At 40.7% G+C, this 26,907-nt stretch overlaps 1 protein-coding gene across 2 annotated transcripts; it reads left to right on the top strand.

Moving 5' to 3' along the window:
- Positions 1 to 641: 641 nt before the first annotated feature.
- ZNF133 (zinc finger protein 133) lies at positions 642 to 26,907 on the top strand. Of its 2 annotated transcripts, none has more exons than XM_004433718.3 (4): positions 642 to 812; positions 20,016 to 20,142; positions 20,637 to 20,732; positions 24,983 to 26,907. In XM_004433718.3, the coding sequence occupies exons 2-4, from the start codon at positions 20,022 to 20,024 to the stop codon at positions 26,725 to 26,727; spliced, it is 1,962 nt and encodes a 653-aa protein (XP_004433775.1). In that variant the 5' UTR covers positions 642 to 812; positions 20,016 to 20,021; the 3' UTR covers positions 26,728 to 26,907. The 2 variants fall into 2 exon arrangements, with proteins under 2 accessions (XP_004433775.1, XP_014645546.1); XM_014790060.2 differs by having other exon boundaries at positions 643 to 812; positions 24,980 to 26,907.

Below are 26,907 nucleotides of genomic sequence, written 5' to 3' on the forward strand. Positions count from 1 at the left end.
GAGGTGAGAGTTTGCCAGTAACACTGTGGACTCCTAGAGAGGAGAAAGGTCTCAGGGCACCCGCAGAGGGGTGTTCGGGTCAAGGGCGTGGGCTCAGAATCCGGGTCGACCTCGCTCCGACGAGACCTCGGGAAGACCGCTCTACTCCTCAAAACTTCGGTCTCTCTATGGGTTTAAACAGAGTTAAGAGGGTGTGTGAGCCGGACCAGACTCACGCCTGCCCGGCGCTCACGGAGTACCGGGTGCGGGTTTGCAATCTCGAAGGTAGAGCCGGTACACATCACAGCCCCTCAGCTCCGGATCCGCGCCAACCCCAGATCAGACGCTCCCCCAACACGTCATTTCCGCGCTCCGGGAGCCCCCTCCCCCCCACACACAACGTATGCGGAAGTCACCGCAGGGGCCACTGGGGAGTGTAGTCTTTGAGGCAGAGGCGTTAGAGAAAGGATCACGGCGCGGCGGGGCGCTTCACCCGGGCCCCTCTATATGTTTTGGGAACGTGGTAAGAAAAAAGAGAAGGAATCCAAGTGCCACAGTGGTCATTCTCCAGTGACCCGAGTACGTTACCCAGAATCGGCTCCCTCACAGGCCGACGGGAGCTGCTAGCCGTCAGCGCGCTTCTGGTTGCGCCGAGCATCCTGGGAGGTGTGGTCCCGACGCCTTGCCGAGGATTCTGGGTGGTGTAGTCCTGGCTCCCAGCTGGAGCAGATACCCACCTGGCGGCTGGAGTGACCCCTTGTTCTTTGGTGGCGCTGGTGAGTGAGGCTCCCGCGACACCCTTGCCGCGACGGTGCCCTTCTCTGCGGGGAAAGGTAGGTTCTGAAAAGCTGGTCTATGGGCTGAGGTCGGGGAGGGTGCAGACGGCGGGGAGAGGAGGTAGTGGTGGGGACGCGCTGTCGTGGCTCAGGCCGTGCTCTCTCGGACGTCTTATTTTGGGAGTGTGGGCGCGCATCTCCGAGGAACGTGGGTGAAGCTCAGCTGTGAAGCCCAGTGATCAGTGACGGGTGCTGGGCTCCGGCCTTTCGTCCTAGGGTTCCTGTAGGTGGGGACACGTTCGGCCTTGGCCGAAATAGCGGTATTGGGAGACGGGGTCGCTCATGTCACAAGTCCCCGAGTTTTGGGGGGGTTGAATAAGTAGGCTTTTGGGGGCCTGACTTTTCCCAGGTGGTAATGTGGGGGCTGCCCTTGGGGCCGTGTGTCCGGATTTTGGTGGGTGAGGGCTGGTCGTCTTATTTCGGGCCCAGCTACCCCTCAGCTTTGCTGAGGCGGGGCGCCGGGGGGGCTGGCTTGGCCAGATGTGCCGGGGTTGGACTGGGTGTGGAGTGGCCATTTTGGTGCGGTTTTAGGGTCTCAGTTTGGCTGGTCGCCTCTGGGTTCCGGCCTTGGAAGAAGAGGTCCGGCTGGGGTCCACTAGACAAGTTTTTCAGAGATCTCAGGGACCGTCATTGACCACAGGAATCATGGATTCCCACATGTCTGGTGTGGCCAGGCTTTGGAATTTTAGTTCCATTTTAACTTTTTATTACAGAGAAATTTCAAACAGTCAGAAGTAGATAGAACTCCATAGACCCATCACCCAGATTCAGTGCTTATCACCTTGTGACCAATCTTGATTCTTCTTGTAATGAATATACTGCGAATCCTTACAGCCCACAGAGGTTTGCCATCCCTGCTCTTACTGGTTAAGAATGTGGCCCTACAGCCAGATTTCTTTCAGGCTCTGTCACTTTATAGCTGGGTCACGTTGGGCAAGAGACTGACCTCACTGTGCCTCAGTTTTCTCCTCTGTAAATTGGAGATGATGAATGGTATCCTCATTGGGTTGTTGTGAGGACAGAATGAGGTAAAACTCATATGGTGCCTGGAATAGTCTCTGGTATATACTAAGAGCCGGTAAGTATTAACTTTTCTTGTTAAGAACAAAGGTGAGAGAGGATCAGCTCCTGCTCAGTGTTAGCAGCATGTCAGGGCAGGCTGTGCTCACAGCCCACATCCCAGCTCTGCTCCCAGCAAGTTGCCCACAATTTTTTCTTCTGTGTCAGGTCCATTCCTGATGCCTTTAAGGAAGAGGAGGCCCTGCCCTGCTGGAGCTTGAGGGTTTCCAGGAACTCTCCTGTACCTTTTTGTTCTTGTTTTGTCCCCTGCCGCTCCTGCCTGCCCACAGAGGACTGCCTGGTGGGCAAAGAGAGAACTCCTGGGCTCCTGACAGCCCAGCTTCAGGGGGAGACCGCTTACTTTTTGCATGCCAAACTGTGGGTTGATTTCCTTTGATCAGCTTTGACATCTTGTGCCCTACGGTGTCCTATCTGGGGATCCGAGCCCCAGCTGGTTTCCCCAGGAGACAGCCTGTTGTAAGGGTGACGGTTTTCACAGGCACTATTCTTTAGACCTGGTGTCCTCGTTCATCACCCCTCCATCCTCGCGCCAGCATCCCTTCTCTCAAGCGTTTGCTCAGACTGCTCACTCCCAGGGCTTGCGTGCTGTGAAGTTATCAACATTCTGTTCTTGTTCCGTCCAGTGCCCTCACTTTCTCTTTTCCCTGCTGGAGTAGTTTGCGGCAAATCCTCATCATATCATTTTACCTGCAAATACTCAGTAAGCATCTCTAACACATAAGGACTTCTTGTTTTAACATAACCTTACACTTTCATTGTTACAGCCAACAAAATTAATATTTCCTTACCCAATTGTTTAAAAAAATCTCTCTCTCTTTTTTTCCCTTTCCCTCAGAACAGCCCTGGGCGAAGGTAGGAGAGGGAGATGTATCTGGAATTCAGCGTGGTGGTTTTCCCTGTCTCTGCCTCTCCCTCCTCCCATTTCTTCTGACCTTGCTGATCTAGGTTAACAGCTGCCACTTCCACCCATGGACCAAGCTGGGCCTCTGGAGTTCTCCTTGCCTCTTTGTTGTTTCCAAACTTACCTCCCATTTGGTTGGCTGTTGCGTTCCCTCAGTTCCAACTGTGCTACATCCCTTGATTCCTTCTCCTTCCGTTTGTTTCCACTCCTGCACCACCCTAGCTTCCTGTCTCTTCTCCACTTTTTTATTCCCTTTTCCCATGCCTCTTGAGTTGGGTTCCTGAGATATAAATACTTATCTTGCCATTCAACCTGCTAGAAAGAGGTTAGAAATTAGGGATCTTTCTAACTGTTTGCTTCTGTCCAGACTCTATAAAGTTAGACTGCCCAGGTTCAGATCTCAGCTTCACCATATTCCTGCTCTGTGGCTATGAGCATGTTACTTTACCTCTCTGAGCCTTCCTTTCCTCCTCTGTAAAGCGGGGATCACAATGGTGTCCACCTCACAGGGATGTTGGGTGTGATAACACTTGTGATGAGGTTAGAGCACCTGGTCATAGTAAGTACTAAATAATTGTTAGCTAGGATTATTATTGTTTCCAACTTCTCCAAGTCACCTTTTTAGCCTCCTCCTCTACCACCCACCTGTCTCACACCCTGTTTTACAGCTGCATGGAAATATATTTCATTCTACGCTCTTTTATTTCTCCACACCTCTCTCCTTCGGTATAAACTCCTGTTGATTCAGCTCAGATGTGATCCCCCTGTAGTGCGTTCCTGGGTTTCCCCATGCAGTATTGCCAGTCTCTCCGTCAGCGGCAGAACGCTTGACACATCAGGACTCTAGGGCTCTCAGGCTGCATCATGACTGTCTGTCTGACTGTCCCACTGGACTGGAGGCGGTTCGTTGAGGGTCAGGCACTTCCTCTTGCTCTTCTTGGGTCACTGATACAGTACTGACAGCTGGTGAGACTGAGTGGGTGATGCTGTGTGAAGACATGAGTCGTCCTTGCTGGCTGGGAGGGGAGTTCACATGGGCAGTCTGAGTGGAAAGGTGTGGTTTGGGCATTATTGGAGTGAGCCCTAAATAACAAGTTAGTGAGTGCGGACTTGATCTGAGGGCAGGAGGGCCTCAGTAAAGGGTTTTGAGCAGAGCAGTACATGATTTCCCCCTCCAGCTACTGCCTGTGTCTTTTCTCCCCTTTCAAGGAGCTAAACTCCTTGAAAGAATTGTCTGTACTTGCTGTCTCCATTAATATCCTTCCATTGTCTTTTAAACATTCCAGTGAGTATTTTCAGCTCAACCTACTAAAAATATTCTTGTCGAGGTCACCAGTGATCTCCCTGTGGCTAAATTCCATATTCAGTTCTCAGCAACATTTTACGTAGTTGTATACTTCCTTCTTTTTAAAATATCCTTTCACGTGGTTATCCCTGGTTTTCTTCCTAGCGCATACTCTTCCGCCTCCTCTGCCAGCTTGTCTTCTCCCAAACCCCCACTGTGGAAGGCCCGGGTTCCGTTCTTAGACCTCTCATTTTCTCCAGCCACACTCTCTCCTTGGTGGCCCCATCCGCTCTCAAGGCCTTAAGTGCCATCTCTCTGAGGTTCAGCTTAGACCTGTGCCTTCATCTCCAGATTCCAGTCTCCTACTGTCTACTTCACATCTCCACTTGGATATCTCATGGGCATCCCAAACCTAATGTGTCCAACAACAAACTCTGATCAACTCCCCCAAACATGCTCCACCCAGTGGGGTACAGACAATTCTTTCAGGAGTTTAGCTTTAAAAGGGAGCAGAGACATGGCAACTCCTTCCTCCGGATTGCTCAGGCTCAAAACCTTGGAGGCATCCTCGACTCCTTTCTTGCTCTTATACTCTATCCCCAATAAGCAAATCTGGACTCCAACAGTCTTCAACCTCCGCTGCTTCCACCACGGTCCAGGCCACCATCTCACCTGGATGATCATAGCCCTTGAGTGATCTCTTTGCTTCTTCCCTGTCCCCCTAAGCTATATTAATCAGGACGGCAACCAGAGGGATCTTTTAAAATGTCAGTCAAATCATGTCATGCATTTGCTCAAAACCTTCCAGTGGCTTCTCATTTCAAAGTCAAAACCAGTATCCTACCATCTGAGTACGATCTCCCCCTACATTTACACTTGAACCTCGTCTCCACCGGTCGATCTCAGTCATGGCACAGCAGCCACAGAGAACTGTCTGTGTGCCTTGACCATACCAGGCTGACTCTTGCGTCAGGGCCTTTGCACTGGCTGTTCTCTTGCCTGTAGTGCTCTTTTCAAGGCTATCCACTTGGCTCTCTCCCTCATAGCCTTCAGACCACTACTCAATCACCTTCTCAGAGAGGCCTTCCCTAGTCGCTATTTAAAATTCCAGAGCCCCACCCCACTTCTGTTACTTCTTTTCTGCTTCTTTGCTTTATTTTTCATGTCACTCATAACTTTCTGATGTACTGTGTGCTTTATTAATTTAATATGTCCATGTTCCTCCTCTAGATTTTCATGTCAGTGAGGGCAGATGTTTTTGTCTTTGTTCACTGCTGTATCCCCAGGGTCTAAAATAGTGCCTGTCACACTGTAGAAGCTTAATAAATATTTAAAGAGTGAATAATCGAACCATGTGTATGTAGAGCTAGTTCTGGGAGGAATGGATGAGGCTGCCTGGGATGTTGGGAGATGGTCTGCAGAGACCGTCAGGAGGGACTGTCACCACTGTCCTCCTCCCCCAGCTGGTGTAGGGGTGGGGGGCAATTGAGGGAATTCTCAGAAGTGGAATCAGTCGGCCTGGGTAATTGGTTTGATATGGCAGGTAGGGAAGTAGTCAGGGTGCATATGGATGATCAGGAAGATGCTTCATTAGAAAGCTGAGGAGAGAGAAGGCACAGCATGTCTGGAAGCGTCCTGATTATTGATTGCTGTGCAGCAAACCACCCCAAAACAGTTCCTTACGTTTACCAGGATCCGCTGGGCAGTTCTTCTGCTCTATGTGACTTATAGATCTGGCTGTGGCCACAGTCGCTTAGGGACTCTTTTGGATTGGAACATCCAGGATGGTTCCCTCACATATTTGGTGCTTTGGTTAATTGGCTGGAGGGCTGGGAACAGCTGGGCCTCACCCTCTCTCCATGTAGTGTCAGGGCCTCTGCCGCTGCATGGTCTCACCGGCAGGGGAGTTGAAGTTCTTACATGGTATCTGTGGCCTCCCAAGAGCAGAAGCTGTCTAGCCTTCTTAAGACTTAAGCTTGTAACTGGCACGGTGTCACTTGTGCCACATTTATTGGTTAAAGCAGGAACAAGGCCAGCCTGAAGGAGCTCCCAATGTTTGAAACTGGAATAATTTGAGCAGCAAAATAGTTATGATATCCTATTATAATCCATAGGACAGAATATGAATCCATACTGATATAAATCAATAAATGCTTGGATAAATAAATAAATGGGGGAGAAGGGACAGCTCCTGCCTACAGAATAATTCCAATTAATGAATTTAGAATGAAAGAGGGAAATAGAACATCATCACTTGGTAAACACCACAGTAATAACTGTTGCAAACAGGTCCCACAAATGTTTGCTAAAATCAGTGGGTGCAAGTTTGAAGAGAAACAAGGTATTTGTATAATCTCAAAGTATCTCTCTAAAGATATTTATTAATTATAAAGGGAGAAACAGTGACTTTGCAGCAGACACACTGTAACCAAGTGGTCAAAATCAAGGTTAATGTCACCAGTAATGAGATGTATCAGTATCATGAACCTCTTGATATGGTGCACTGAAAAGGACATAACATCACTTCTAAGGTATTATAGCCAAAAATGAACTAACCTCATTCTAATCATAAAAAAAAAATCAGATAAACCAAAATTGAGGGATATTCTTCAAAAGTTTCAAGTTTGTAAATGAAAAAAAGACAGAGAAACTGTCACAGCTTGGAGGAGATTAAAGATACATGACAACTAAGTGCAATGTGGGAACCTCAGTTGAATCCTGGACCAGAAAAGAGACATTAGTGGAAAAACTGGTGAAATTTGGTTAAAGGCTATAATTTAGTTAATAATATTGGGTCAATGTTAATTTCCTGGTTTTGATCATTGTACTATGGTTTTCTAAGTTGTTAACATTAGAGAAAGCTGGGTGAAGGTTATATGGGAATTGATATTTTTGCAACTTCTCTATAAGTCTAAAATTAGTTCAAAATAAAACGTTTAAAAAATCTATCAATCTTATATTGAGTTTATTTAAGTGAGGAATGGGTGTTGAGTTTTGTTAAATAATATTTCAGCATGTATAAAAGCAATCATGATTTTTTGCCTTAGATCTGTTCATTAATATGGTGTATTATAGTAATAGATTTCCTAATATTGAACTAATCTTGTATTTCTGGGTAAATCCCACTTTGTCATGGTAAAATATTATTTTATTGTGGTGTTAGAATTTCTTAGCTAATATTTTATTTAGAATTTTGCTTTAATATTCGTGATATTGCTCTATAATTTTCTGTTTTTTGAACTGTCATCAAGTTTAGGTGTCAATATTATAGTTGCTTTATAAAAAGAATCAGGACATTTTCCTTCGTATTTCAATATTCTGGGACAGTATTTGGAGCATTGGGACTATCTGGTTTAAAGTTTGGTAGAATTCCCTTATGACTGTCTAGGGTCAATTTTGGTAAATTATCTTTCCTTAGAAGTTATTCACTTCATCTAGGTATGCAAACTTATTTGCATAGGGGTCTGCAAAATAGTCTTATATGACTTTTTAAAAATGTGTTTTGGTGATTCAATAGTTATTTTCCCTATGTCATTTCTTATTTTGAATATTTATGCTTTCTGTTCTTGATTGTTAGCCATGTTTATTTCATTGATTTTTTTTTTTAAAGAAATCAGGATTTGACTTAATAAATTGACTTTTTCTGTTCATTAGTTTCTTCTTTTATCTTTATTAAAGTGTTTAAGGCTATAAATTTTTCCTCGCCTCACTATTTTAAATAAATGCCATACATGTATAGTGTTTTCATTATGATTTTTTAGAAATTCTATAATTTCACTTTGTGTTTTCCCTTTAACTCTCACCTGTTGACTGTACAACATTCAGTGAACTTTTTCTACTTTCCTCTTTTTCCATTTTAGTGGCATTTCTGCTTTATCAGGACAGCCATATGTCATTAGGATATATTTTTCTTCCTCTCTCTTCCCCACTGTTTAGTGCTAGATCTACAATTACATATATAAATGCTCACCTTCAGTCTTTTACCTGAAGTTTCCCCTGTGATGTCTTACCATGTTTAATATTCATCTTCTAGTAGGTTCCTCACAAAGAACTCCTGGCTGTAGAGTTCTCTAAGCTCTTGCATGTATAAAACTGTTTTTCTAAAGTCTTCTTACTTGACTAATCCCTTGGATGGAAATAAAGTCTTTAGTTCATAATATCTTTCCTTAAGTTTCTTGTAAATGTGGCTTCATTGCTGCCTTGCTTTGAATGATGATTTTTTTTGCCATGCATTTTATTTAATGTGGTAAAATATAACAAAATTTATCATTTTAACCGTTTTTAAGTGTATAGTTCAGTAGCATTAAGTACATTCACATTGTTGTGCAACCATCCCCACTCTCCATCTCCGGAACTTTTTTTTATCGTTTCAAATTGAAGCTCTAGGGGCCGGCCCCGTGGCTTGGTGGTTAGGTGCGTGCGCTCTGCTGCTGCTGGCCCGGGTCCGGACCCCGGGCATGCACCGACGCACCGCTTCTCCGGCCATGCTGAGGCCGTGTCCCGCATGCAGCAACTAGAAGGATGTGCAGCTATGACATACGACTATCTACTGGGGCTTTGGGGGGAAAAAATAAATAAATAAATAAAATTTAAAAAAAAAATTGAAACTCTGTACCTATTAAATAATAACTTCCTATTTCTCCTTCCCCCCAGACCCTCTCAACCATCATTCTACTTTCTGTCTGTATGAATTTGATTACTCTAGATACTTCATATAAGTAGAACCATACAATATTTATCCTTTTGTGTCTGGTTTATTTCACTTAGCATAATGTCTTCAAGGTTTATCCGTGTTGTAGCATGTGTCAGAATTTCCTTTTTAGGGCTGAATAACATCCCATTGTATGTATATACTGCATTTTGTTTATCCATTCATCTGTCAGTGGACACTTGGGTTGCTTCCACATTTTGGCGATTGTGAATAATGCTGCTATGAACATAGGTGTACAAATATCTGTTCAAGTCCCTGCTTTCAGTTCTTTTGGGGGAATACCCAGAAGTGGAATTGGTAGATCATATGATAATTATATTGTTAATTTTTTGAGGAACCACGATACTGTTTTCCACAGTGGCTACACTGTTGTACATTCCCACCAGCAATGCACAAGGGTTGAATGATAATTTTGATAAGTCTGATGGATGTCTGATATATTTTTTGCCTAGAGTCACTTAGGATTTTTGTTGTTATTCTTCAAAGCCTGATAGTTTTTCTAGTAGATATCTTAAAGTTGGTGGTTGTGAGTCACCTGGTACTCTGGTACTCTGTAGGCTCTTTCATATTTAAATTCAAGTTGTCTCTTTTTGAAAAGTTTTCTTGGATTATAGTTTTAAATATTAGTTCTCTTCCCTTTTTTTGTTTTTCTTCTGCAGGAGCTGCAGTTATACAAATGATATTCCTTCTTTGCCTGTTTTCCTTTTCAACCACTTTTTTTCTGACCCTTTTTCTTTCTTTTCTGCTTTTACTTTTATTTGCATTTATTTTATGCTGAATTTATTCCTGGGCCATAAGTTTTTGTTTCTTCAAGGATATCTTTTTCTTCTGTGCAACCTCCTCTTCTGGTTTAGGAACAATCAGCTCTTTTTCAGCAAGGATCATCTCAGTGTGGCAGAGAGAGCTCATATAGGGGTTAATCCACCCAGGAGCTCTGTAATTCTGTGCCGCATCTTGGGGGCTTTGTTCACCTGGATGTGCTCAATGACCAGAGAATCTACATCTAAACCCTTAGGTTCAGCATTACTCTCTGCATTTTCAAGCATGTGCGGTAAAAATTTCAGCACTCTTTTTGGGCCACCAACCCTGTGCCCAGCCCCACTGTTTGGCCTGGGCACACCTACCAGCTCCACCTTCGTAACAATGGAATGGCACACACTGTTTCTGTACAGTGACATCCTTCGGGTACTTGGTGGCTTTTTGGATATGCCTGCCCTTGATGGCCTAGGAAGTTTCACAAGTGTTCTTAAAGTGAACACAAAGATTTGAACCTCTTGATTTGCATGATTTTGTAGGGCTTTCTGGATCAAGTAAGTAGTGAACCATTTTCACAGATCAGCGCAGGCCGCTTACAGGAAGGGCCCTTTTTCTTTCTTTCTTTCATTTTTATTCTCTTAAGTGGAGTTCTTGATATTCTTCAGTGCCCATCGTTTTCATTTCAATCTGCTCTTCCTTGGTCTTCATTTCTCATATAATATTGTGTCTTTTGTTTCTTTCTGAAGTTCAGTCAACTCTCATTTCGTTTCTTCATTTTTTTGTTCATTTCTGTTCTTGGCTTTTGAATTTTTTTCTAGTTTCATTGAGATATAATTGACGTATAACGTTGTATTAGTTTAATGTGTGCAACATAATGACTTGACATAAGTATATACTGTGAAATGATCACCACAGTAAGTTTAGTTAACATCCATCACCTCACATAGTTACAAATTTGAGTTTTTGAATCAAAGTGATTTTTTATATCCCCAAATGTTTGTTTGAGGATATTTAATTCAGCTTGGAGTATTTTGTTATGGCTTCTTCTGTGTCCCTTTTTTTTTCTTTGGTGGAATTTTCTTTAGCTGAATTTTGGATTATCATTTTTTGCTTTGGTTTTCTGTAGATGAAGATTGCACACACCTGTCAGGTTCTAGTGTTTTTGAAATTTTCTAGTTCAGGAAAATTCTTCTGTCAGTGCTAGTATGGTTTCTTTACTGGATTGCAAGAGAGTGGGAGGTTGTGCATATTTTCATTTTTTTTTCTCTTCTGTTGTACACGACTCTGAATTTCTCCTTTTACCTTGCATTTTCTGAGGGATGCCTTTTCCTTGCTTGTAATCCCCTTTTTCGCAGGGCTTTATCTTTCCAAGACTTCCTATTCTCATTCTGCCTACACTTTTAAGTCCCTTTCCTAGTAAGTGCTCTGACTTAGGAGGACCCTTTTTTAGTATTTTCTCACATACTGTGGCCTTTCTTTTCTGATGGTTGTTTTCAACCAACTTTAAATCTGCTGTTAATGCCTCTCTTCTCTCTTACATGTAGTTTCCTGCCCCCCGCCCCCAGCTGCTCTTGTACTCCCCAGTGGCCTATAAGGTAGGGTCTATATGAGATAGCTCACTGGTTTAGTGTTTTTTGCTTTTTGGTTTTTTAAAAATAGATATTTACAGGTCACTTGAATTGAGGACATTCCCTGTCTAGTTATGCTGAAAGGATGTATGTTTTGTAGTTTACTTATGTTTCAATGGAAGCTTAATTACGGTATTTAGCAATCTTCTCTTGATTGGACTCAGACTCTAAACTTGATCGCTGCTGAGGTGAACAGTAGCTGAAATCTCAGCATGGCTCATTCAACCTTCCAGCTCTTATTATCTATTTGAGCTCCTTGCTGTCTTGCCTCATGATTCCATATTTCAGTATTCAACCTAAGATTTTAGGAGAAGCTTATATGTAGATATGTAGATTTGGGGCTTCATCCTTTGTTGTTCCCCCTTTTCTCAGATTTTGCCATATAGTTTCTAGGAAGTCTGGAAGTCACAGGTTGATCTGTTCCTCGGGTGTCACATGGACTAGGGAGCGCCCTCAGATGAAAAGCTGGTTAAATATAGGTCTCACTCGATGTGCGTCCCTTCTTTCGAGGGTCATATCCCCTTGCGCTTCTGAATGCTTTTGGTTGCTTTTGTCTTAAAATAGTTGCTTTTTATATTTTGATGAGAGTTTATAGTTATTAGTAAGAGGGTTAGTTTGATAAAAGCTAGTCTATCAGTATCAGAATCTAATGGTACTGGTTTTTAATTTACTAATTCTCGTTCTTTTTAAAAACATTTTCTTCTGTTTTTCTCAGTTTCTGTTTTTGTTTTTTTCTTACTTTCTGGAGTTGAAGCCAAGTGAAAACAGTGAGTTGGGGTTTTTTTTTTTTTAATCCAGTACATTGGTAATTCAAAAAAATTGATGGAAGCAAGTATTATCAAAATGTGGAAAGGGGCACTCTCATATGTGGTTGTTGAGAGTATGAATTGGTGTGCCTTTGGAGGGCATTTTGGCAGTGTAAACGTGTATTCAATAATCAGCCCAGTAATTCTACTCCTTTATCACTCATGTAAAAATACTGCCAAAGGTAATCTTTGTAACCTTGTTGGTGATAGACAAACACTACAGTCTCACTGTCAATTGACAGAGGAATACTTTGTTAAAGAAAATGTGGTCTGCTGATGGAAATAGTACAATTATTAAAAAGAATGGAGTTAGGTCTATCAGTACTGGTGTACAAATAGCCCCAAAATATTAAATGAAAACAAGTTGAAGAACAATGCAGGTGACTTTTATTTATGGGAAAATAGCATTGGTTGCTCATGTACACAAATATAAATGAAAATGAAGAGATAAATATATAAATCAAAGAGTACTACTCACTGAACAGTTAATAGCAGTTACCTTGGGGAAGGATGTGGGTCTGGGACAGAGTACAGAAAGAGAACTAAACTTTTTACTTTATAACCTTCAGACTGCTGTGGATTCTTTCTAACACTAACAAACATCTTAATTACATGTATAGTTAAATATAATGAAATTAAACCACAAAAATAAATTTGTTTAAAAATATCTTTTGGCTTCCCTTATGACGGATTTGTAGTTTTATTTAATTTTTTTCCTGACCACTTCATCCAAATCATAATAATTATTCATTTGATCTGAGTTGTCATAATTTGTTATTTTAAAATTGATAATTCATTGTTCTGGGCAGTTTTTGTCCTTCATTATTGCTTTACGTTTCACTGGTTTTGTTTAAAACACAATGTTTTCTCTGTCTTGGCTACCCAATTACAAATTGTATACCTTTAACTTTTTTAATGAAAAATCTCAAAAATAAAGGAGACAATAGCATGATGAACATCCTTATGTGCATCGTTGTGATGTAACACATCTTTACATTTTGCCATATTTGTTGCATCTGTTTTTTTGATGATGTTTAAGAATTTTTAAATAATTTGTTCTTAATGGAAAAATTTCAAACATGTTCAAAAGAAGCAAGGAGAGTATAATAAAACCCCAGCTTTAACTGTCGTCACCGTATAGCAATCTTGGGGTTTTATTTTGGTCCAGTTTTTTCTGAAATGTTTTTAAAGCAAGCTCATAAATCATTTTCATCCATAAATACTTCAATATATATTTCTTTGAAAAACAACCACAATTTCATTTTCACAATCCCTCAAATTAATAATGATGCATTAATACCATCTACTGTCAAGTAGACGGCCTCAGAAATGTCCTTCTACATTTTGTTGGTTGGGATCAGGAGAGTTTGAGACTAAACTTGCTGAAGGCCTGGCTCTCTGGACCTTTTTTCAGGGCCCTGGTAAAGAACCAGACTGTTACACTTCCCATCATGACCCCTCCCCCTCCCCCAGTTGTGGGGTTGGAGAGCAAGCCATGCCTCACTCATGGGGAGAGCATTTCCAGCTGACACCCTCTCATTTTTGTTTTCCTTACTCAGATCTGCCTTGTGAAATATCATCCTTATTTAGGGATACCAGGACAAATGGCCACAGGGTCCCAGAAAGCCAGGGTATTGGCAAGTGTTTCCTGCATTTCCACACTGGCTGTCGCAGGATGGGCACATTCTTTTTTCTTGTCCTGACTACCTTGGTACCTGGCAGAGTCCTGCTCTAGGCCTGGAAGTATGACTTGACTTGTCTTACCTGCAGCCTGTTCGACTCATGACTTGGTCAATTTAGAAAATTACCACTCATGCCCCTGGAAAGGCACAGGATTAGAAAAGAACTGAGAAAATCTTCAGTTTACACCTCAGGTTAAACCCCAGCACAGACACACCCTACAACAATAAAAACCGAAAACAAAAAAACAGCAAATCTTGAGGAATCTGAGTTCCAGAGTTGCCATACTATAGGATTCAGATATCCTGTGTTCAATGAAAAAAAATCATAAAGCATACAAAGAAACAGGACCGTATATCCCATTCAAAGGAAAAAAATAAATACAAAGCATTCCAGGTAAAGGCCAGATGGTGGACTTACTAGGCAAAGACTTTAAAACAGCAGTCTTAAAGATTGTCAGAGCTAACAGAAGACATGAACAAAGTCAAGAAAACAATGTAAGAACAAAAGGAAAATATCAATAAAGAGATAGAAAACATGAGAAGGAACCAAGAAGCTCAACAAACTCCAAGTAGGATAAACTCTCAAAGAAACCAAGTACATTATAATTAAACTCTCGAAAGCCAGAGGCAGCAGAGAATCTTGAAAGCAGCAAGACAGAAGCTTCTTTAATATAAAGGGTCCTCTAATATTATCAGCAAATTTCTAATCAGAAACTTTGGAGGCCAGAAGGTAATGGATTGATATATTCAAAGCACTGAAAGAAAAAAACTGTCCACCAAGAATACTATATCCAGCAAAACTGTCCTTCAAAAGTAAGGGAGAAATTAAGACATACTAGAAAAACAAAAGGTTCATTATCACTAGACCTGCCTTGCAAGAAATGCTAATGGAAGTCTTTCACATAGAGATGAAAGGACACTAGATAGTTATTTGAAACTGTTTTAAGAAATAAAGTTCTCCAGTAAAGGTAAATAAAAGGGTAGTTATATAAGCTAGTGTTATTGTCACGTTGGTTTGTAACTCCACTCTTTGTTTTCTGCGTGATTTAAGAGACTAATGCATTAAAAAAACAATTAGTCTATAGTTTTGGACTTAGTACATAAAGATGTAATTTTGTGACTTCAGAAACTGACAGGAGGAGAGGATGGAGCTGTAAAGGAGAAAAGTTTTGTATGCTATTGAAGTAAAGCTGATATAAATTCAATTTAGAGTGTTATAACTTTAGGATATGAAATTTAATCCCCATGGTAACCACAAAGAATATGGATATAGAATATATGCAAAAGGAAATGAGAAGAGAATTTAAAAGTTGTACTAAAATCAACTAAATACAAATGAAGACAGTAATATAGGAAATAAAGGACAAAAAAGCTATAAGGCATATACAAAACTTATACCAAATTGGCAGAAATAAGTCCTTCCTTATTGGAAATTACCTGATATGTAAATGGATTAAACTCTCCAATCAAAAGACAGAATTTGGCATAATGGATAACAACAACAACAAAAAACATGATCCAACTATATACTATCTTATAAGAGACACACTTAAGATCCAAAGACATAAATAGGTTGAAAGCAAAAGGATGGAAAAAGATATTCCTTGCAAATAACCAAAAGAGAGTGGGGGTGGCTATACTAATATTAGACAAAATAGACTTTAATTCAAAAAAGATTACAAGAGACAAGGAAAACATTATGTATTAATAAAAGGTTCAGTACAACAAGAAGATATACAAATTATTCATGCTTACATATCTAATAATGGACCCTAAAAGTATATGAAGCAAAAATTGACATAATTGAAGGAGATATAGACAGTTCTACAATAATAGGTGGAGACTTCAATATCCTACCCTCGGTAATGGATAGAACAACCAGACAGAAGATAATCAGGGAAAGAGGACTTTAAGAACACAATAAACCCACTTGATCTGACAGACATATACAGAATGTTCCACCCAACAAAAACAGAATATACATTCTTCTCAAGTGCACATGGGACATTGTCCAGGATAGACCATATGTTAGGCTACTAATTAAGTCTCAATAGATTTAAAAACAGATATACAAAATATCTTCTCTGACTACAATGGGATGAAGTTAGAAACCAGTAACAGAAGGAAAACGGAAAAGTTCACAAATATGTAGAAATTAAACAATCGTTTAACAATCAACAGATCAAAGAAGAAATCACAAGGGAAATTAGAAAATACTTATAGACAAATGAAAACAAAATACAACATACTAAAACTTATGAGATGCAGCAAAAGAAGTGCTGAGAAGGAAATTTATAGCTGTAAACACTTATACTAAAAGAGAAGAAAGATCTCCAGGCACCAATCTAATTTTGCAACTTAAGGAACTAGAAGAACAGACTAAACCTAAAGCTAGCAGAAGGAAGGAAATAATAAAGATTATAGCAGAGTTAAATAGAGGATAGAAAAATAATAGAGAAAATCAACAAAACCAAAAGTTGGTTCTTCAAAAAGATTACCAAAATCTACAAAACTTTTGCAACTTTGACTAAGGAAACAAGAAGACTCAAATTACTAAAATCAGAAATAAAAATGGGGACATTATTACTGATTCTACAGATATAAAAAGGATTATAAGAGAGTGTTATGAACAATTGTATGCCAACAAACTGGTTGACCTAGATGAAATAGAAAACTTCTTAGAAACACAAAACCTATGAAGACAGAATCACGAGAAATAGAAATTCTGAAGAGACTGGTAAGGAGGTTGAATCAGTAATTAAAAACCTCCTGATGAAGAAGAGCCCTGGACCTGATAGCCTCACTGGTGAATTCTGCCATACGTTTAAAGAAGGACTAATACCAATTCTTGAACTTTTCAAAAAAAATTGAAAAGGGAACACTACCTAACTCATTCTATGAGGCAAGCATTAACTTGATAGCAAAGCCAGACAGAAACACTAAAGAAAACTACAGACCAATATGTCTTATGAACATTGGTGTAAAAATCCTCAGCACAATACTAGCAAACTGAATTCAGCATATTAAAAGAGTTATACACTATGACCGAGTGGGATTTATTCCTGCGATTCAAGGATGGTTCAACATATAAACACCAATGCCTGTGATACACCACATTAACAGATTAGGGGAAAAAAGTATGATCATTTCAATTGATATAGAAAAGTATTTGACAAAATTCAGCACCCTTTTATGATAAAAACACTCAACAAACTAGGAATAGAAGGAAATTACCTCAACATAGTAAAGGCCGTATATGAAAAACTCATAGGTAGCATACTCCATAGTAAAAGACTGAAAGCTTCTCCTGTAAGACTGGGAATAAGACAAGGATGCCCACTTTTGCCACTTCTGTTGAACACAGTATTGGAAGTTCTAGCCAGAGCAAGTAGGCAAGGAAAAGAAACAAAAGGCATCTAAATTGGAAAGGAGGAAGTCAAATTATCTGTTTGCAGATGACATGGTCTTATATGTAGAAAAGATTCCAGACACGCACACAAAAACCTGTTAAAACTATAATATACGAATTCAACAAAGCAACAGAATACAAAATCAACACACCAAAATCAGTTGCATTTCTATATGGGAATAATGAACAATCTGAAAAAGAAATTAAGGAAATAGTTCCACTTACAATAGCATCAAAAAGAATAAAATCCTTAGGAATTAACTTAAGCAAGGAGGTGAAAGACTTGTATGTTGAAAACTGCAAAACATTGCTGAAAGAATTAAGACAGAAATAAATGAAAAGACGTGGTGTATTTATGGATTGGAAAACTTAATATTGTTAAGATGACAATAGTACTCAAACTGATTCAATGTAATCCCTATCAAAATCCCAATGACTTTTTTTTTGTAGAAATAGAAAAAAATTTGTCTTAAAATTCATACAGAATCTCAAGGGACACGGAATAGCCAAAACAATCTTGAAAAAGAAGAACAAAATTGTAGGACTCATGTGTCTGATTTCAAAATTTACTACAAAGCTACTGTAATCCAAATTCTGTGGTATTGGCATAAAGACAGAATTACAGAGTAATGGGGTAGAACTGAGAGCCCAGAAATAAACCCTCACATATATGGTCAAATGATTTTCAACAAGAGTACCAAAACCATTCAATGTGGAAAGGACAGTCTATTCAATAGATACTGCTGGGAAAACTGTATACCCACATGCAAAAGAATGTAGTTGGGCCCTTACCTAATACTATATACAAAAATTCACAAAATGGAGCAAAGACCTAAACAGGTAAGACCTAAAACTGTAAAACTCTTAGAAGAAAACATAGGGAAAAGCTTCATCAAGTTGGATTTAGTGATGATTTCTTGGATATTACACCAAAAGCCCAGCAACAAAAGAAAAAAATAGATAAATTGGACATTATCAAAATTAAAAACTTCTGTACATCAGAGAGAATATATTTGCAAATCACATATTTGATAAGTAATTAATATGTAGAATTTATAAATAACTCCTATAACTCAAAAACAACAACAGCAAAAAAACAACTCAATTCAAGAATGGGCAAAGGACTTGAACAGACATTTTTGCAAAGAAGACATACAAATAGTAAATAAGCCCCTGAAAAGATGCTCACCATCTTTAATCATTAGGAAAACTAATCATTAGGAAAACGCATATCAAGACCACAATGAGAAACCAGTTTACACCTATTTGGATGGCTATTATCAAAAAAACAGAAAGCAACAAGTGTTGGCGAGGATGTGGAGAAATTGGAACCCTTTTACATTGCTAGTGGGAATATAAAATGGTGCAACCGCTGTGGAGAGCAGTTCAGTGGTTCCTGAAAAAAATGAACATAGAATTAGTATTTGATTCAGCAATGCCTACCCAAAAGAATTGAAAGCAATTTGTGTGGTAGTATTATTCACAATAGCTAAAAGGTGGATACAAACCCAATGTCCATCAATGGATGAATGGTCTATAGATAACCATTGAATATTTTTTAGCTATAAAAAGGAAGGAAATTCTGAGTTCAGGCTTCTACATGGTGAAGCCTGTGTTCCTTCAGTGTTCTTGAAAACATTATGCTAAATGAAATTAGCCAGACACAAAAGGACAAATATTATATGATTCCACTTATTTGCAACACATAGAATAGCCACATACATGAAGACAGAAAGTAATATGGTGGTTAGCAGGATTTGTGGGGAGGAGGGAGTTTAACTCCCTCTAACTCTGTTTATAGAGTTTCAGCATGGGATGACAAGTAAGTTCTGGAGATGGATAGTAGTGATGGTTGTACAACAATGTGAGTTACTTAACGCTACTGAAATGTACACTTAAAATGGTAAAAATAGTAAAATTTTTGTTATATGTATTTTACAATACAAATTTAAAAGCTACAGACTACTACTCCCAACCTATTCTGTGTTCTACCACTAGGTGCCTTTTATTCCTCCCAGGTGGTCCTCATGTCCACATTGCAGGCTTCCTCTCTTCCGTGGCTCACAGTGTCCTCTTCTCTGTTCCCCACATGGCTCATCTGGTGTATCTAGCACTTTCCTCTTCCCTTGATTCCTGCTCTTCCTTCAAGACCAAGTTCCCAGGCCTATATCACAAAACCTTTTATGATGTCTATATTCCAGCACGCCCTCCATTTTGAAATAGTATTGAGATAAAAAGAGTAAAATTGGGTGGGGGAATGAGAACGGAGTGTAGAAGTGAATTGTATATTGAGTGTCCAGAAGGTGCAGTCTGAGCACCCACAGTGTGTGTGGCAGAGAGTTTAATGTTGTCCACATTTCACAGGTGAGAAAACTGAGGCACTAGTTCACTAGAAGTGGGCGCCAAACCCAAGTATAGTTCAAGTCCATGCTTTTCACCACTCCCCGCTTGTGCCTCTCAGGCCTGGGAAGGCCAAAGGGATTGTGGGATTTAGGGGAAGGACTGAGCTGTAGTTTGATCTTTGCCGTGATTGTATGAATGTCAGTCACTCAGATGCTTCAGCACTAATACACTTGGTCAGACTATTCATTTAAATTCTTAAAACTCAGAAGTTTGTTGCTTTACTGTTCTTTAATTTTTATACATTGTTTGCTCTTCCCTCAGCCTAGATTTAAAGTTTGCAAAAGTTAGGGACTCCATTTTTTGCATGTATACCCCAAAACAGCCCAGTCAGGATCTCCAATGTGTATATTCACAAGTGCTGTTGGCCAGATAGCAACAGGGGTTTGAAGGTCTTGGAACACATGGCATCAGGGTCCCAGTCAAAGGCAAGCTCTAGATGTCTCACCTACCCCCCCAAGGGCAGCCTTCTCCCTGCCCCTCACCTTGAGTCATAGGCAAGGCTGGCTGCTGGCTGAGCAGGGCTGTGTTTTGTGTTACAGGCACACATGGCATTCAGAGATGTGGCTGTGGATTTCACCCAGGAGGAGTGGATGCTGCTGAGCCCTGCTCAGAGGTCCCTGTACAGGGAGGTGATGCTGGAGAACTACAGCAACCTGGTCTCGCTGGGTAAGCCTGGCATCTCTTAGGACCTACATTCTTGCTGCTGGGCGTTTTAGGCTATGCTTGAAGCAGCCATCTTGCTTTCTGACTTTGCCTTTGAGTTGGATTCAAAAGCAAAGACACTCTGTTCTGTTTCCCCAGGGAAGGCCTGATTTTGTAGAGTTGTATTGGGTAGAGTTGAATTGTGTGTGTGTGTGTTGTGTGTGATACTCTGCATTTCTAGACCTTTTCTCCCAGGCTCTCTGGGTAAGCATAACGTCTCTTCCTGAGTTACCTTCTTTTGAATGAAGGAGGTGTTTATCTACCCAACATGGAGTAGAATCAGTGTGCTCTCATCCTAGCTTGCCTTCCCCACTCATCCCTTCCATTGCTGAGAGCTCACTGTTCTCAGGTCTTGCCTACCACTTTTTGAAGTTCCCCACCCAGTTTGGCACTGAGTTCTGGACTTGACACTTGAGCCTGTAACCTACAGCCACCTTGTTTTCTTTTCTTTTGAGCAGGAATTCCATTTTCTAAACCAAAACTCATCACCCAGCTGGAGCAAGGGAAGGAAACCTGGAGAGAGGAGACAAAATGCCCACCAGCCACCTGTCCAGGTGAGTGGGGACACTGGGCAAATGGAGCACAGAGCAGCAGGCAGCTCAGGGGTTTGAGAGAGAGGAGGCGGCGTTGCTCAGATGTTGGGGAGGGAAGCCCTTCTCCTGGCTTCCCAGGCTGCTGTTTGCATTACCTGCCGTGGCCTCCCTTCCAGGCCTTCATCCTCATTCGAGCTTTCCTGGTCTCTTGTCTCCTTCTTCCACTGGGTTTGCCCTCTCTACCTCACTCAGTTCTCTCCCACATTCATAGGCTTCTTTCTCTTTTTACTATTTTTTAAAAAGATCAAGTAAGAATGTGGGAAAAAACTAAGTGAGATAAAGAAAAAAGATAAGCCATGAGGGAGGAAGAAAGGCTAAAAAGCCAATTGGGAAATTGAAATGGAATTTTTAAAAACTGTGACATAAGAATGGATTTCACCCAGGAGGGTGAAATTTTAAATGGTTATATAAGCACCTATATAATTCTCAATTTTGCCTCTTAGCCCTCAGAGTCTAAACTGTTCACTCTCTGGTCATTTAAGAAGTTTGCTGACCCCTCTAAGGGATTACAATACAAGGCCTTAACTTTTCTTATTCTACTTATTCTGGGTACCACTTTATGTAAATTGTAAGAACACTGCGATTGCACAGTTCCAATTACCCCTTCCCCCAATTCTATAGTTGTCATTTGTCATACACCACATACATTCCAAACTCCCTAATACAATGTTAAAACATTTGTTTTAAATACTCATATGTATTTTTTAATCAAGAGAAAAAATATTCTTTTATACTCATTCAGATAATTTACTATTTTCTGTTCTTTTCATTTTTTTCCTGCGATCTGAGTTTACACCTGGTAGCATTTTCCTGCAGCCTGAAGGACTTCGTTTAGCATTTCTTGTGGTGCACATGGCAGTGTATTCATTTATATTTTTTTTCTGACAAAAACATTGACCTATATTTTGTTTTTCTGTGTTTTGTTTTCTGTTCTTTATTTCACCTTCATTCTTGAAGGATATTTTCACTGGATATAGAATTCCAGATTGGTTTGTTTATTTTTTCGGCACTTCAAAGATATTGTTCCCGTTTTTGCCTCCATTGTTTCTGATGAGAAGTCAGCTGTCTTGTCCACAATTATTATCCTGTTTACTTTGTTACTTTTTTTTTTCGACCACCTCTGGTTACTTTCAAAGTTTTCTATATATTTTTGGTATTCAGCTGTTTGACTACAATGTGACTGCTTAGGTGTGCTTTTCTTTGTATTTTCCCTGCTTGGGGTTCACTGAAATTTTTGAATCTATAAATTTATGACTAGAGCCAAATTTGGGGAATTTTTGGACGTTATTCCTTCACATGTGTTTTTCTTCTTCATTTTCTCTCTCTCTTTCTGGTACTACAACTACATATGTATTAGTCCTTTTTATGTTGTCCCACAGATTATTGAGCCTGTCCATATTTTTAATTTTTTTTCTCTCAGTTCTTCAGATTGGATGATTTCTGTTGATCTGTCTTCAAGTTTACTGTCTCATCTTCGTCTCTAATATGCTGTTAAGCCCTGGCCAGTGAATTTTTCATTTCAGATATTGTCTTTTTCAGTTCTTTCATCTCCATTTACTTTTATTATAATTTTCTGTTTTTGTGATGATATTTCCTATCTGTTCATTAATGATGAGAAAATTTTCCTTTACCTTCTTAACAGAATAACTCAGATACTTAATGGCTACATTATTAAATGAAAAAGTTGCAGAACAGTTACCAGTTCAGTTTTTTGTTTAAAAAAAAAAAAGTGTGTGAAAGAGTATATATCAGTATATTTATGTGAACACAGAAGTCTGTATTGTTATTTACCATGACCAGTGGTTATCTCGGTGGGGATAGAATTAGAGAGAGTGGGGAAAGGGATTTCTGGGAATTTTTCTTTCTACTTGGCATTATTTTTAAATGATAACGGTATAGATAACTTTAAGGAATTATGTATGTATTTTTTAATTTTTAAAATACTTTTGACATTTTTATAAATGTTTCATGCACAGAGAGAAGTATATGCTTTCTTTTCCTGTGTAAGAAATTTTCTATTTCTCTCAGTTTTATTAAGTTTAAAAGAGAGCCTTATAATTAATTCTTAGAATTGAGGGACGATAGCATATATAGTAGAAATTTTTCGTATTTTTCAAGTTGTATATATCCTTATTTTTCATCTACTAGGAAGAGTCATAAAGCTCCTCCATGTCATTGTAATTCATATCAAATCCTCCATATATTTCTAAGTTTTTGCCTTATATTTCACTTCAGTATACTCTTAGGGATATAAAGGTTCGTGGCAATTTTATCTCATTCATTAGTGAAGTTTTTAACATTAGAAATCTCTTTGTTCCATGTGATAGTCCTTTAACTTTCTCTTTATTTCTTGTTGGTCTTAGCACCCGCTTTCTTGTGTATTTTTTGTTGTGGTATTGCTGCGTTCCCCCTTTTATTTTTTTACGTAAAAATAATGTGATTTGCATGCTTTGCAGCTAGTTTTACATTTTATGCCAAACCAAGTGTTGTTGTCTTTTAATAGGGACTTTGGCCCTTTCACATTTGCTGTAATAACTGGTCAGTTTCATGGACTTACTTAGGGGCTGACTTTGAGGCAGCTGTGTAGGTCCTTGAGTACAGTGATAGGAAAGAAGTTCAGGGCAAAGGAAGGAAAGTCTGTTGTAGTCAGCTTGGGCTCCAAAACAAAACACCACGGACTGGGTGGCATAAACAGTAGAACTTTCTTTTCTTATGTTTCTGGAGGCTCTTAGTCCTCACAGTTCTTGGATGATGAAGGTGTCAGCAAGTTTGGTTGCTCAGGAGGCCTCTCTTTTTGGGTTGCAGATGGCTGCCTTCTCACTAAGTCCTCACATGGCCTTTCCTCTGTGTGTGCACATCCCTGCTATCTCTTCCTCTTCTTACAAGGACACCAGTGACATTGAATTAGAGTCCCACCCTTATGACCTTTCTTAACCTGAATTATCTCTTTAAAGGCCCTATCTCAAAATACAGTAGCATTCTACATAGGATGGAATAATTCTGGAATGTAAATGTGTACACCGTTGGTTTTTAAAAGTTCAGTTCATTGATCAAGGAAAGAGTGTTCAAGTAGATCCAGTAAGATCTGTACCTGGTTTCTCAAATTGTGTGGTCATTTATTGCCTCCAGCTGACTAGAACCAGTTGTGATGAAACAATTCATTCAATGTTGACGTCTTCTACACAAGAGATACCATAAGAAGAAAATGTTTCTTTTACACTGATTTCTGGGGAAATTTTTATTTAGATTAATTAGGGAAATTCATAGGGCTTGGATTGGTCAGGGGCACCAAGAGGGAGCTTCTTTTAAGTCACTAGAGGCCTAGACTATGGTTGTGTTGCCCGTTGCTGAAAGCCTACTTCCTTGTAGAAAGTCTGGCACAAAGAAATCCTCTAATAAATATTCGTTAATGAGTGGGGAAACTCTAATTGAGGTTCTCACACATGATCTCTTTAACTACTCATTTTTTCTTTTTTTTTGTGAGGAAGATCAGCCCTGAGCTAACATCCGTGCTAATCCTCCTCTTTTTGCTGAGGAAGACTGGTCCTGGGCTAACGTCTGTGCCCATCTTCCTCCACTTTATATGGGACGCCACCACAGCATGGCTTGACAAGTGGTACCTCGGTGCGCACCCGGGATCCGAACCCGGGCCACCAGCAGCAGAGTGCACGCACTTAACCACTACGCCACAGAGCCGGCCCCCTCTTTAACCACTCATAGCCTGCTTCCTCCACTAGGGATTCTCCAGTCTGGGTGACGGCTCTCTCTGTCCATCCCTATCCTCACAGGAAATAGGGAAAGACATAATGACATCTCCACATGGGTCCTCTGGTTAAGTATCTCTCAGTCAAAGAAAATACTTGTGGACACGGTTGATACCAGTGTGGGAGGTTGTGAGTTAGAAGATAGTTGTAGTGGGAGGAGACTGTTGCATTTTGGCCCTATTTATAGAGCCAAAACTGCATGTGATGCTTTTATAGTCTTATACATAGAATACATCTTAAGAGTGGGTTTTCTGGATTGTAATGGAAGATGGGGGATGTTGTGATGGCTGGAAAAGTAGATCATATAAAGGAATCTTGATTGGGTAGCCCTTAAGTTTTAAGCATTTTGAAGAACAAGGAATCGAGTTTCACTATCAGACTAGGCAGAATTGCTCGGGCTGCCCCACTGAGTCTTGGTTCTGACTCAGACTTTTCTCTCTGCAGCAGAACCAAAGCCAGAACTCCACCTCTGTCCTTTCTGCCCTCCGGATTTCTCCAGTCAGAAAGTCCACATGCAACACGTGCTGTGTAATCATCCCCCCTGGATCTTCACCTGCTTGTGTGCAGAAAGTCATGTCCCACCAGGGGGTCTGTGCCCAGGGGCCCAGAAGAAGCGGCAGCAAGCCTCTGATCAAAGTTCCTGGAGTGATAAAGCAGAAGGTCAAGAGAGAGAAGGCACTAAACCTTTGTTTGGAAAGACAAAGAAAAGGACTTTAGGAGCATTCTCCAGGCTACCCCAAAGACAGCCGGTCAGCTCTAAGAATGACATCAGCGGGGTGGAAATAGAGGCCAGTCCAGCTCAGATGGGGAACCCTGAGGAAACAGACAAATTGTTGAAGAGGATAGAAGTCTTAGGATTTGGAACAGTCAATTGTGGAGAGTGTGGACTAGGCTTCAGCAAGATGACAAACCTGCTTAGTCACCAGAGGATACACTCAGGGGAGAAGCCTTATGTGTGCAGGGTGTGTGAGAAGGGCTTTAGTCTAAAGAAAAGCCTTGCCAGACACCAGAAGGCACACTCAGGGGAGAAACCTATTGTGTGCAGGGAATGTGGACGAGGATTTAACCGGAAGTCAACACTCATCATACACGAGAGGACACACTCAGGTGAAAAGCCTTATATGTGCAGTGAGTGTGGGCGAGGCTTTAGTCAGAAGTCAAACCTCATCATACACCAGAGAACACACTCGGGGGAGAAGCCCTATGTGTGCCGGGAGTGTGGGAAAGGCTTCAGCCAGAAGTCAGCTGTCGTTAGACACCAGAGGACACACTTAGAGGAGAAGACCATCGTGTGCAGTGATTGTGGACTAGGCTTCAGTGATAGGTCGAACCTCATCTCACACCAGAGAACACACTCGGGGGAGAAGCCTTATGCCTGCAAGGAGTGTGGGCGATGCTTTAGGCAGAGGACGACCCTTGTCAACCACCAGAGGACACACTCAAAGGAGAAGCCTTATGTGTGTGGAGTGTGTGGGCACAGCTTTAGCCAGAATTCAACCCTCATCTCACACAGGCGGACACACACTGGGGAGAAGCCTTATGTGTGTGGAGTGTGTGGGCGAGGCTTTAGTCTGAAGTCACACCTCAACAGACACCAGAACATACACTCAGGGGATAAGCCTATTGTGTGCAAGGATTGTGGGCGAGGCTTCAGCCAGCAATCAAATCTCATCAGACATCAGAGGACACACTCAGGGGAAAAGCCTATGGTGTGTGAGGAGTGCGGGCGAGGCTTCAGCCAGAAGTCAAACCTCATTGCACACCAGAGGACACACTCAGGGGAAAAGCCATATGTGTGCAGGGAGTGTGGACGAGGCTTCAGTCACCAGGCCGGTCTCATCAGGCACAAGAGGAAACACTCGAGAGAGAAGCCTTACATGTGCAGGCAGTGTGGCCTAGGCTTTAGCAATAAGTCAGCTTTAATCACACATAAATGGGTACACTCAGGAGAGAAGACTTGCGTGTGCAGAGAGTGTGGCCAAGGCTTTATCCAAAAGTCACACCTCGTCTTACATCAGATGACACACCAGGGGGAGAAGCCTTATGTCTGCAAGACGTGTGGGCAAGGCTTTAGCCAGAAGTCTCACCTCAATAGACACAGGAGGATGAAATCTGTCCATCACAAACCACCACTCCAACCTGCCTCTGAGGCCTATTCAGGACAATCTTCTGACCCCTTACACTCTCTTTGAAAGTGAAGCTGGTGGCAAGGACTAAATAATCAAAATTTTTACACTTTCATGAAATGAAGTAGAAGAATGCTTTCCGTAAGCAATCAAAGGACATTTGACCTAGTTTACTTTCTTCACACTAAGTCTTCATGTTTTGTGGCCTTTGGTTCTAATAAACTTCGCTTCTTTATAAATCTGTAA

Source organism: Ceratotherium simum, chromosome 21 (genome assembly GCF_057802395.1).
Source record: "Ceratotherium simum simum isolate JZ-2026a chromosome 21, ASM5780239v1, whole genome shotgun sequence".
NCBI classification, from domain to species: domain Eukaryota; kingdom Metazoa; phylum Chordata; class Mammalia; order Perissodactyla; family Rhinocerotidae; genus Ceratotherium; species Ceratotherium simum.